The 12,998-nt window shown below is 47.8% G+C and overlaps 1 protein-coding gene across 2 annotated transcripts in view; it reads right to left on the reverse strand.

The window, feature by feature from the left end:
• Nucleotides 1–6,166: 6,166 nt before the first annotated feature.
• Nucleotides 6,167–12,998, reverse strand: part of IHO1 (interactor of HORMAD1 1) — a 66,619-nt gene continuing 59,787 nt past the window's right edge. For both annotated transcript variants that reach the window (XM_017868093.1, XM_017868094.1), the window contains exons 7-8: nucleotides 8,410–8,513; nucleotides 6,167–7,772 (exon numbers count right to left, since the gene is read on the reverse strand). In XM_017868093.1, the coding sequence (XP_017723582.1) occupies nucleotides 6,609–7,772; nucleotides 8,410–8,513 (1,268 nt within the window). In that variant the 3' untranslated portion in view covers nucleotides 6,167–6,608. The remainder of the gene's footprint in view (nucleotides 7,773–8,409; nucleotides 8,514–12,998) is intronic.

A 12,998-nucleotide genomic window follows, 5' to 3' on the forward strand; every position in this document is an offset into this window, starting at 1 on the left:
TAGGCCAGGCGCAGTGGCTCAAGCCTGTAATCCCAGCACTTTGGGAGGCCGAGACGGGCGGATCACTAGGTCAGGAGATCGAGACCATCCTGGCTAACACGGTGAAACCCCGTCTCTACTAAAAAATACAAAAAACTAGCCGGGCGAGGTGGCGGGCGCTTGTAGTCCCAGCTACTTGGGAGGCTGAGGCAGGAGAATGGTGTAAACCCTGGAGGCGGAGCTTGCAGTGAGCTGAGATCCGGCCACTGCACCCCAGCCTGGGCGACAGAGCAAGACTCCGTCTCAAAAAAAAAAAAAAAAAAGAAAAAGACTCTGTCATCCAGAAACAATCTGAGGCTCATGTTATTTGCATTCTTCTTGGAATGTGTGGGAGAACATTAATATTTTAGGTTCCAACTAAATATCTAGAGGGAACAAAGATTTACTCAGGAAATCTATTTGACAATGGATCCCAGCTGTAGTGGGGAAGGACTGTGTTCTAGGCTGTCTGGAAAATGCCTGATTTGACAAAGAGTCTTGGCCTCAGGCCTGGCATAAACTCGGCTCATGCCTGTAATCCCAGCACTTTGAGAGGCTGAGTAGGGACGATCACTTGAACCCAGGGGTTCAAGACCAGCCTGGGCAACATGGTGAAACCCCATCCCTACAAAAAATATAAAAATTAGCCGGGTGTGGCCGGGCCCAATGGCTCACGCCTGTAATCCCAGCACTTTGTAAGGCTGAGGCAAGCAGATCACTGGAGGTCAGTTTAGTTTGAGACCAGCGTGGCCCACAGGGCAAAACCCTGCCTTTACTAAAAATGCAAAAGTTAGCTGGGTTGTGGTGATGGGTGCGTATAATCCCAGCTACTCTGGAGGCTAAGAAGATGGCTTGAGTCCAGGAGGTCGAGGCTGCAGTGAGCTGAGATCGCACCACTGCACTCCAGCCTGGGTGACAAAGTGAGACTCTGTCTCAAAAAAAAAAAAAAAAAAAAAAAAAGTCAAAACTAACTTCTAGGAAGCAACTATCATTTTTTAAAATAGAGGCAGAGTCGGGCCTGGCATGGTGGCTCATGCCTGTAGTCCCAGCACTTTGGGAGGCCAAGGTGGGCAGATCATGAGATCAGGAGTTCGAGACCAGCCTGGCCAACGTGATGAAACCCCATCTCTACTAAAAATACCACAATTAGCTGAGTGTGGTGACAGGCGCCTGTAATCCCAGCTACTCAGGAGGCTGAGGCAAGAGAATCATTTGAACCTGGGAGGCAGAGGTTGTATTGAGCTGAGATTGCACCATTGCACTCCAGCCTGGGCAACAAGCGTGAAACTCTCTCAAAAAAAAAAAGAAAAGAAAAAAGAAAAAAAAAGAGGCAGAGTCTCACTGTGTTGCTGAGGCTGATCTCAAACTCTTGGACTAAAGAGATTCTCCCTCTTCTGCCTCCTAAATGCTGGGATTACAGGTATGAATCATTGTGCCAGGCTGCAACTATCTTTTTTGAGAGCAGACAGGCTGTTTTCTGGGCACTTTGGGTGAGAGGAGTTGCTGGGAACTGATCTGGGAGAGAAAGCATCTTGTAGGAGGCCCCTTGACAGGAGCCCTTTGGAGCTTCTGAGGCAAAACAGGAAAAGGAGAAATTGGCTGAGCACGATGGCTCATGCCTATAATCCCAGCATTTTGGAAATCAAGGTGGGCAGATCACCTGAGGTCAGGAGTTCAAGACCAGCCTGGCCAACATGGTGAAGCCCCATCTCTACTAAAAGTACAAAAATTAGCCGGCGTGGTGGTGGGCGCTGTAATCCCAGCTACTCTGGTGGCTAAGGCAGGAGAGTCGCTTGAACCCGGGAGGCGGAGATTGCAGTGAGCTGAGGTTGCACCATTGCACTCCAGTCTGGGGCACAAGAGCGAAACACCATCTCAAATAATAGATAGATAGATAGACAGACAGATACTTGTGAATGTCAAGAAAATTAGGTACTGCAATCAGCTTCATTTCCATCCTTGGGCTGTAGCTGGAGTTGTATCAGAGGGAGAAGCCCCTGGTGGCTTTTTGTTTGTTTTGTTTTTTTGAGACAGTCTCGCACTATCGCCTAGGCTGTAATGCAGTGGTGCGATCCCGGCTCACTGCAACCTCTGCCTCCCGGGTTCAAGCGATTCTCCTGTCCCAGTCTCCCAAGTAACTGGGATTACGGCACCCGCCACCATGCCCAGCTGATTTTTTGTATTTTTAGTAGAGATGGGGTTTCACCATGTTGGCTAGGCTGGTCTCGAACTCCTGACCTCGTGATTCACCTGCCTCAGCCTCCCAAAGTGCTGAGATCACAGGCATGAGGCACCGTGCCCGGCCCTGTGTGGCTTTTTAGGCCCCAGGCCCATAGGCTTCCCACTACATCTGCCCCTGGGTAGCCACATACAGTTCCAGGAACATCTAAAGAGCCAAAGATATTGATTTCCCAGGGACATGCTTGGATGCTTGGGCTGTGACACCCTTGCCAAACCTGGCAGGAACATAGTAGTTAATTTTATTTTTTTTTTGAGACGGAGTCTCCCTCTGTTGCCCAGGCTGGAGTGCAGTGGTGTGATCTCGGCTCACTGCAACCTCTGCCTCCTGGGTTCATGCCGTTCTCCCGCCCCAGCCTCCTGAGTAGCTGGGATTACAGGCACCCGCCACCATGCCTGGCTAGTTTTTTGTATTTTTAGTACAGATGGGGTTTCACCGTGTTAGCCAGGATGATCTTGATCTCCTGACCTCGTGATCCACCCACCTCGGCCTCCCAAAGTGCTGGGATTACAGGCATGAGTCACTGCACACGGCCTAATTTTTTTTTTAAACCTTAGGAATAAATTAAGAAACGATATCTTTTTCTGATGATCCCCAGAGACAGGCAGTGTAATTTTAATTAACCCAGTCTTATTAGGAGATAAGTTTACTCTTCATTCTACAGAGACACTTAACTCATGGAACACTGAGTCACTCTGACCCTTGACTTCATTACACAAAATGAAATACTTCTGAAGAAATACAGAATTTCTTAACTCATAGCAGGATCAAAGAACAAAGGGTCCTGCTTTCGCATTTCAAAATTGGACACAGTTCTCAACAAGGCCACAAATACTTATGGAGTCTCAACTCTAAATTAAAATGACTAATCATTAAACTGTTCAACTTAGAGTAATAAAAGATGTCTAGATACAGACCCCTCTGGCCTATAGTCAGTCTGGGAATGGTTAGAAAGAACCAACCCTTTGTGTGGCTGGGCTCCTTCCATATCTTCCTTGCACAAGCAATGAAACCCAGCAGGGAAAGCAGTGGAGCTGGCAGAAGGCAGAGTGAGAAGACATCCAGTGAGGACTGAAGGGAGAGGAAAGGCCAGGGCAGCCTCAGGTACAGCTCATACCTTAACTTCCTTGGCCTCAGAGAGGGTTGCTATGATTGCCTGTGGCTCCCTACAGACCACAGGAGGCCCTTGGTCTGGAAATGAGAGTGAGAACAGTTTAGGCTGGTGTCTGGCAGCCCTGCCATAGGTGTCCCAGGAAAATTCAACTCCTCCATATTGAGATTTTGATGGGACACACATCCCTGAAAATAATGTAAAAAAATAAGAAATAAGAACCATTGCTTTCTACAGTGGTCCACTCAGTGGCCCCAATGTTATTTACTGTACTGGCTTGGAAATGGGCAAATTCTGGAAACTATCCATCCCATGAGGATTTTCCCCTTCATATAATACAGGAAAGGGAAAAACCAGTTTGAATGGGTTGTGTTTATTCAAAATCATCTTGTGAGAGCCTTAGGAACTAAAAAGATGGTATGTATCTGATTTTTCATGTTTTTTTTTTTTTTTTTTTTTTTTTTTGAGACAGAGTCTCATCGTGTCATCGTGCAGTGGCATGACCTCGGCTCACTGCAACATTTAACTCCCGGGTTCAAGTGATTCTTCTGCCTCAGCCTCCAGAATAGCTGGGACTACAGGTGCGTGCCACCATGCCCAGCTAATTTTTGTATTTATTTATGTTTTTTGAGACGGAGTCTCACTCTGTCGCCCAGGCTGGAGTGCAGTGGCGCAATCTTGGCTCACTGCAAGCTCCGCCTCCCGGGTTCACGCCATTCTCCTGCCTCAGCCTCCCGAGTAGCTGGGACTACAGGCGCCCACCACCATGCCCGGCTAATTTTTTTGTATTTTTAGTAGAGACGGGGTTTCACCGTGTTAACCAAGATGGTCTTGATCTCCTAATCTCGTGATCCGCCCGCCTCGGCCTCCCAAAGTGCTGGGATTACAGGCGTGAGCCACCGTGCCTGGCCTAATTTTTGTATTTTTAGTAGAGATGGGGTGTCACCATATTGGCCAGGCAGGTCTCGAACTCCTGACCTCGTGATCCACCCGCCTCGACCTCCCAAAGTGCTGGGATTACAGGCGGGCGCCCTGATCTTCTCTCCCCTCTCCCTCCTGTCTTCTTCCTTTTCCCTTCCCTTCTCCCTTCCCTTCTCCCTTCCTTTCCTTTCCTTTTCTCTTTCATTTTGAGATGGAGTCTCGCTTGTTCTGTTGCCCAGGATGGAGTGCAGCAGCGCGATCTCGGCCCACTGCAAACTCCTCCTCCCCCTCTCGGGTTCTTGCCATTCTCCTGCCTCAGCCTCCTGGGTAGCTGGGACTACAGGCACCTGCCACCACGCCTGCCTAATTTTTTTTATTTTTTTTGTATTTTTAGTAGAGACAGGGTTTCACTGTGTTAGCCAGGATGGTCTCAATCTTCTGACTTCGTGATCCACCCGCCTCGGCCTCCCAAAGTGCTGGGATTACAGGCGTGAGCCACCACTCCTGGTCCCTGATTTTTCATTTTTAAGAGACAGGGTCTTGGTCTGTCACTCAGAGGGGAGGTACAGTGGCACAATCATAGCTCACTGTAACCTCAAACTCCTGGGCTCAAGTGATCCTCCCATCTCAGCCTTCCAAGTAGCTGAGATCACAGGTGCATGCTGCCACGTCCTGCTAATTTGTTTGTTTGTTTTTGTTTTGTAGAGATGGGGTCTCACAGGCTGGGCGCAGTGGCTCACGTCTGTAATCCCAGCACTTTGGGAGGCTGAAGCGGGCGGATCACCTGATGTTGGGAGTTCAAGACCAGCCTGACAAATACAGGGAAACACCATCTCTACTAAATATACAAAATTAGCCCGGTGTGGTGGCGCATGCCTGTAATCCCAGCTACTCGGGAGGCTGAGGCAGGAGAATCGCTTGAACCCGGGAGGTGGAGGTTGCAGTGAGCCGAGATCGCGCCATTGCACTCCAGCATGGGTAACGACAGTGAAACTCCTTCTTAAAAAAAAAAAAAAAGAGATGGGGTCTCACCATGTTGTCCAGGTTAGTCTTGAGCTCCTGGCCTCAAGCAATCCTGCCTCAGCCTCCCCAAGTACTAGGATTACAAGTGTGAACCACTGTGCCTGGCTTCTATTTTATTTCATAAGTAAATTAAAAAATTAAACTGGGACATCAGTTTGATAAACTTGAAAGAAAAAACAGGCCAGGCGCAGTGGCTTAAGCCTGTAATCCCAGCATTTTGTGAGGCTGAGGCAGGCGGATCATGAGGTCAGGAGTTCGAGACCAGCCTGGCCAACATGGTTAAACTCCCATCTCTACTACTAGAAATACAAAAATTAGCTGGGTGTGGTGGTGGGTGCCTGTAATCCCAGCTACTCAGGAGGCTGAGGCAGGAGAATTGCTTGAACCTGGGAGGCAGAGGTTGCAGTGAACTGAGATCACACCACTGCACTCTAGCCTGGGTGACAGAGCAATATTCCGTCTTGTGGGGAATAAAAGAAAGAAAAAATATATATGCTTTTAAATGTTTTATTTCTGATAACAAAAAATACATATGTGTTGCAAAAATTCAAAAAACTTCAGCAAGATATAAAAGGAAAGCCAAAGTCCCATATAAGCCCACTGCTCTTCAGAAATAATACAAGGTCTACAATATTACTAGTTTTAAGAAAGTGCTTGAAAAACAGGACAAGGGAAAAAGCACCCAGGAAGAAAATGGCTTGTGAGCAGTGATGCTCTGGACATTTGCTAGTGCATGTCATCTCTTTCACTGTCAGGCTTATCATTTTCTCTGTTCACAAGAAGATTTAGGGTGTATGTCTACTGATCAAAAAATGCAAACTGACAACGTAAGTGGCTAAAAATAAAGAAAAAAATCCTGAGGCCTGAAAATGTATTGGTCATGTGTAGGGAATATTTTAAAGACCCAAAAATGTTGTTTGGAGTCATGCTGCCACAGCAAGTTTTATGAGAGCCCTTCTGCTACACAGTATTCCATAAGGAGGCCTGCCCGCCTTTCGCCAAGTACAGGCACCCTGCTCCAGATGCACCACCACCACCAGGCTGCTGCCTCAGCTCTCATCACCACCATTTTCACATTTCATTCCAACAAGTAAGGATGCACTTAATCCTTGTCATGGGCAGCGTCTGGTACCCAGAGTGCTGGACCTTCCCTCCCCTCGTGCCCATTGACCCCACCTCAGCAGGGCCTCTGACTCTAGGGTACTTGGCAGGCTTCAGGGACTTTCTGCTCTTGGCAGCCCAAATGTCCTGCGATTTGTCTTTCTAGCTGAGACCAATAAATTAACTGTGGGCTGGTCAGAAGCCATCATCATCACTGCTATCAAAACCCAGGTCATAGAGCAAATTCTTTCCTGCCTCCTTGCATAGAGGGGTCTCTGAACATCCAAGATTGAGGTCACTGAACCAGCTCATCTGGTGGTCCCCCTGGGAACTGCTGGAAAGTAGCCTGTTGTCTTGGGAAGAGCATCTGCTGAACTGCAAGAGTCTTCCCTGCATTGCCCTTGCTGTCTTATTGGGCACGACTGTTCCTCCCAGAATACGGCAGACTGGTTTTCTGGGGCTCCTGGGATATTGCAGATGCAGAGGCTGAGCATGGGGTTCCTGCTGCCCCAGTAAGGGCCTTTGTGGGACAGAAATTGCAGGCTGAGGACTCTGATATTTGGAATTGAATTTACAGGTCTGGTTTGGGATTTGTTTTTGCTTCCTGGCTAGGAGCCTGCCTCTGTGGGCCCTGTGGGCCTTCCTGGGCTGCTGCTTCTTGTCTTTCCCCTGCATTTCTTCAGTCCCATCTTTCTGTTTAGTCACCAAATGTTCACATGGGTCACACAAAAACATACTTTGGGCTTGGTATTTTTGGCAGGCATTCTTAATGCTGGTTGAAAAGTTGTTTATCTCCAGTGATGTGAGCTGTGAGGCTCCTTGGGAAACCAGGTCCCTGTCACTAGGAATCTTATGGCCTTGGATGCTGGAACCACAGTTCTTGGCACCTGTTTTAATAACAGCCCAGTTCTTGCAGTTAGTCTGCACTGCCTTGTCCTTTACATGCCTGTTTCTTTCATGGGACCCAAATGCTGGCAGTGCAGCCTCTTCTTGGAGAGCATCATTCTTTGCTCCTTCACCCCAGACACCAAATTCTCCAGGTTGTAGGGAACCCATACCAGGATTCCATGCAGCAGGGAAGGCCTGGGCCTGCCATAAAACTGGCTTCTCAAAGGTGTATTTTTCCTGCCCGGTGAGATTGGGGCTCTGGGCCAAAGGTGGCGACGTCTGAGAAGCGCTGTCTTTTACATGCCCAGGTACTGGAGGCACTGAGATCAATCTCTTCAGCTCTGCTAGGACACTAGGCACATTCAGCTGGCCTAGCTGCTCACACAGCTGCTGGAATTCCTGACTCTGCTGAGCAACTAAAACTTCAAGGTGCTTCAGGTTGGACTTCATTTCTATAAACTCTGCTTGTCTCTGGGGAGAGAGGCAGTGAGAAAGACAGTGATGGACAGTGCAAGTCAGAAAGCACAATAAACATGAGAACAGACCACTGGATGTGACCGCAGAACCACGGCTTGCTCCCTGTAGGGAACCTCCCAGGGTAAGCAAAACTACACTCTGGAGTTGAACCCCTGGGGCCCACATCATGTCAAGGAACCTTGGGAAAGGAAGCTAGCCTATATGCTGGCCCCTTTCCAAGTGGCCTGTGCTGGCCTCTGGTCTTAGCTGAAAATATGCAACTTTAAAGGTTTCTCAGCCGGGTATGGTGGCTCACGCCTGCAATCCCCAGCACTTTGGGAGGCTGAGGCAGGTGGATCATGAGGTCAAGAGATTGAGACCATCCTGGCCAACATGGTGAAAAACTCCGTCTCTACTAAAAATACAAAAATTAGCCAGGCGTGGTGCTGCACACCTATAAGTCCCAGCTACTCGGGAGGCTGAGGCAGAAGAATCGCTCGAACACGGGAGGTGAAAGTTGCAGTGAGCCAAGATCGTGCCACTGCACGACAAAGCAAGACTCTGTCTCAAAAAAAAAAAAAAAAAAGTTTCTCTCTGGATCTGGTTACAAAGCCCAAAACACACTTGGAAAGAGGTTGGGGTTTACACTTACAGCTTCAGATCTTTTCTTCATCTCAAGAATGGCCTGCTCCATGTTGCCTTTGTCCTGGACTGCCTCAAACACCAGGTCATTCTGAACCTGCACAGTCTCTTGTACTAAATACAAAACAATGACAGTTTACCTCCTGAAGACTATGTATGCATCTGCCCAAACCACAGAACCACAGCAGTGAAAAGGGAGGAGCTGGATGCAGACCAGAGTGGTTCCTCCAGGTTCTCTTTCCCTCCCTCCTTGACAAGATCCTGGCTAGGGCAGACCTAACCTCAGCACCTGCTGGGGACTCTTGAGAATGGGGACTCTGAGACAACAGCACAAACCTCTGTGGCCTTCCTTCTTGGCCCTGTCATCAGAGTGATCTTTGTAGAATGTAGGTATCATGCACCCTCTGAAACCTTCATTGAAACATTTTTTTCTTTTTTTTTTTTTTGAGACGGAGACTAGCTCTGTCACCTGGACTGGAGCGCAGTGACACGATCTTGGTTCACTGCAACCTCGACCTCCCAGGTTTGAGCGATTCTCCTGCCTCAACTCCCGAGTAGCTGGGATTACACGTGTGTGCCACCACACCCGGCTAATTTTTGTATTTTTAGTAGAGATGGGGTTTCACCATGTTGGCCAGGCTGGTCTTGAACTCCTGACCTCAGGTGGTCTGCCCGCCTCAACCTCCCAAAGTGCTGGGATTACAGGCGTGAGCCACTGTGCCCAGCCCATTGAAACTTTCAATGGCACCCCACTGGCCACTGAACAAAATCTAAATCTTTAAATTGGCTAACAAGATCTGGGCTCACTTCCCTTTACCCATTTGTCCTCCTCCATATCTCTGTACTCTGTTTTCTCTCTCACCACTGGCCTTCGTACAAAGTCTTCCCTTAGCTTCAAGTACGCTGCTTCTGTCCCTGTCATCCCCCCAACCCACCAATCGCCACCTTAGTCCAGCTAATTCCTATTCTTCCTTCTACTTTCAGCAGTAACCTCCTCAGAAAATACCATTTCCACTCGGCTAGGGTGTTGCTTCTCTCTGCTGGTAGCACCGTGTATGTGCCCTACTATCATTTATTGCCCTCCATTTATTTATCCCATACTTAACACTTGGACCCAAATAGACTTGGGGACCTAGGTGCTAACTACATCAGGACTGATACTGATTTCCCTCTTTTACACAGTGAGATTCTGCACACACACACACACACACACACACACACACACACACACATTTAATGACACAAATTGTGTTGCAATTTATTGCCATCCTCTTGCTAGACTACAGGTCATATGAAGATGCTTTTATATTTATTCAATGAACGTTTAATGAGCATATACTATGTGCCAGGCACTATGGATATAATAGTTATCAAGACAGATAAAGCTAGCCAGGCGTGGTGGCTCACGCCTGTAATCCCAGCACTTCAGGAGGCCGAGGCGGGCAGATCACCTGAGGTCAGGAGTTTGAAGCTAGCCTAGCCAACATGGTGAAATCCTGTCTCTACTAAAAATAGAAAAATGAGCCAGGCATGGCGGCAGGTGCCTGTAGTCCCAGCTACTCGGTTGGCTGAGGCACGAGAATTGCTTGAACCTGGGAGGTAGAGGTTGCAGTGAGTTGAGATCCCGCCATTGCACTCCAGCCTAGGTGACAGAGCGAGACTTCATCTAAAAAAAAAAAAAAAAAAAAAAAAAAAAGACAAATAAAGCCCTCTTGAAATTGCAATCTTAGGGAAAACAGGTAGTTAATGACTAATTATACAAATAAATTATACAAATAACTATAAATGTAATAACTGCTCTAAAGGAAAAGTATATTGTGCTTGAGACCATGTAACATGTAGACTTAGTCACTCTCAGGGGTAAGATTTCCCTAAGAAACTGTTATTTAGCTGAATTATCATAAAACTGTAAGGGAAAGAATATTACCAAAAGAAGAAAGAGCATGTTCCAAACAGGAATTGAGATCAGCATGGCTGAAACATGGTGAGCAAGGGGTCCAGGAGCAGGCCACAGCTGAGGGGAGGCAGGTCACAGCCACACAGAGGGGTGTATGGGCCATGGCAAGATTGGTGGGCTTCATTCTTTTTTCTTTTTTTTTTTTTATTTGAGACACAATCTCATTGTCACCTAGCTGGAGTGCAGTGGCATGATCTCAGCTCACTGCAACCTCTGCCCCCGGGTTCAAGCAGTTCTCCAGCCTCAGCCTCCGGAGTAGCTAGGATTACAGGCATGCACTACCATGCCCAGCTATTAATTGTATTTTAATAGAGATGGGGTTTTGCCATGTTGCCCAGGCTGGTCTCGACCTCCTGACCTCAGGTGATCCACCTGCTTCAGCCTCCCAAAGTGCTGGGATTACAGGCATGAGCCACCATGCCTGGCCGAGATATACACCTTTATCTGAAGGTTTATTGTCAGACACTGTGCTAGGAGCATGGGAAACAATTTTGAACAAAACTGTCTACCTACATGAATTTTTTTTTTTTTTGAGACTGAGTCTCCTGTTGTGAGGCTGGAGTGCAGTAGCACAATCTCGGCTCACTGCGACCTCTGCCTCCAGGTTCAAGCGATTCTCCTGCCTCAGCCTCCCAAGTAGCTGGGGCTTTAGGTGCGTGCCACCACGTCCAGCTAATTTTTGTATTTTTAGTAGAGCCAGGATTCACCATGTTGGCCAGGATGATCTTGATCTCTTGACCCCACGATCCACCGGCTTCGGCCTCCCAAAGTGCTGAGATTACAGGCATGAACCACCACACTCAGCCGAATTCTACAGTCTAGAAGAAGGAAAAAATAATAAACAGGCTGGCTGGGCGCGGTGGCTCAAGCCTGTAATCCCAGCACTTTGGGAGGCCGAGACGGGCGGATCACTAGGTCAGGAGATCAAGACCATCCTGGCTAACATGGTGAAACCCGTCTCTACTAAAAAAATACAAAAAACTAGCTGGGCGTGGTGGTGGGCGCCTGTAGTCCCAGCTACTCGGGAGGCTGAGGCGGGAGAATGGCGTAAACCCGGGAGGCAGAGCTTGCAGTGAGCTGAAATCCGGCCACTGCACTCCAGCCTGGGCGACAGAGCGAGACTGCATCTCAAAAATAAATAAATTAATAATAATAATAATAAACAGGCTGGGCACAGTGGCTCACACCTATAATCCCAGCACTTTGGGAAGCCACTGAGGTGGGAGGATTGCTTGGGCCCAGGAGTTCTAGACCAGCCTGGGCAACATAGTGAGATCCTGTCTCTATAAAATGAAAAATAAAAATTAGCTAGATGGGGTGGTATGTGTCTGTGGTCCTAGCTACTCGGGACGCTGAGGCGGGAGAATTGCTTGATCCCCCAGGAGATCAAGGCTACAGTCAGCTGTGATTGTGCCACTGCACTCCAGCTTTGACGACAAAGCGAGACCCTATCTCAAAAATAAAAAAAAGAAAGAAGAAAGCAGTAAGACATGGTACATTTATGTTATGTGTATTTTACCACAATTTTTTTTTATACTTTATGTTCTAGGGTGCATGTGCACAACGTGCAGGTTTGTTACATATGTATACAGGTGCCATGTTGGTGTGCTGCACCCATTAACTCGTCATTTACATTAGCTACATCGCCTAATGCTATACCTCCCTCCTCCCCCCACCCCACAACAGGCCTTGGTGTGTGATGTTCCCCTTTCTGTGTTCAAGTGTTCTCATTGTTCAATTACCACAATTTTTAAAAAGTGGGTCCAGGGCTGCGCCACCCCACTGGCAATGCTGGCTGCCTTCTGCAAACTGCATATGCCTCACTCCCTCAGTGTGTAAATTAACAAACACTAATGAGTAACAACAGAAAATGGCATGAAAACAGTAGAAATCAGCAATTTTGCACAGGAAGTTTTGGGAAATGTTTACTGTAGTCTCCCTACAGTTGGGAAAAAATTGAACAAACAAGATGAATTTGGTGGCAGGGCGTGTGACTCATGCCTGTAATCTCAGCACTTTGGGAGGCCACGGAGGGTAGACCACCTGAGGTCGGGAGTTCAAGACCAGCCTGACCAACATGGAGAAACCCTGCCTCTACTAAAAATATAAAATTAGCCAGGTGGCACATGCCTGTAATCCCAGCTACTCGGGAGCCCGAGGCAGGAGAATCTCTTGAACCTGGGAGGCGGAGGTTCCAGTGAGCTGAGATTATGCCATCACACTCCAGCCTGGGCAAAAAAAAAAAAACCCCACCAAAAAAAAAAAAAAAAAAAAAAAAAGATGAATTTGGTGCTTTGAAAAGTGTGAAAGCTGCTTAAAGAACTCTATTCTCAGATAGCAGAAGTAACCAAAATTAATGAAGCTCTTGCAGAACATACTGGACTTGTAAACAAATCTTCTTATGAAGATCAAGGTGACACTAAGTAACCCTTCAGAACCACATGAACTAATGAGTGAAGAAGTATATAAAAACTAAGTAGGGGCCGGGCGCGGTGGCTCACGCCTGTAATCCTAGCACTTTGGGAGGCCGAGGCGGGTGGATCACAAGGTCAGGAGATCGAGACCACGGTGAAACCCCGTCTCTACTAAAAATACAAAAAATTAGCCGGGCGCGGTTGCGGGAGCCTGTAGTCCCAGCTACT

Source organism: Rhinopithecus bieti, unplaced genomic scaffold, assembly GCF_001698545.2.
Source record: "Rhinopithecus bieti isolate Rb0 unplaced genomic scaffold, ASM169854v2 scaffold_3875, whole genome shotgun sequence".
In the NCBI taxonomy this organism is placed as follows: Eukaryota; Metazoa; Chordata; class Mammalia; order Primates; family Cercopithecidae; genus Rhinopithecus; species Rhinopithecus bieti.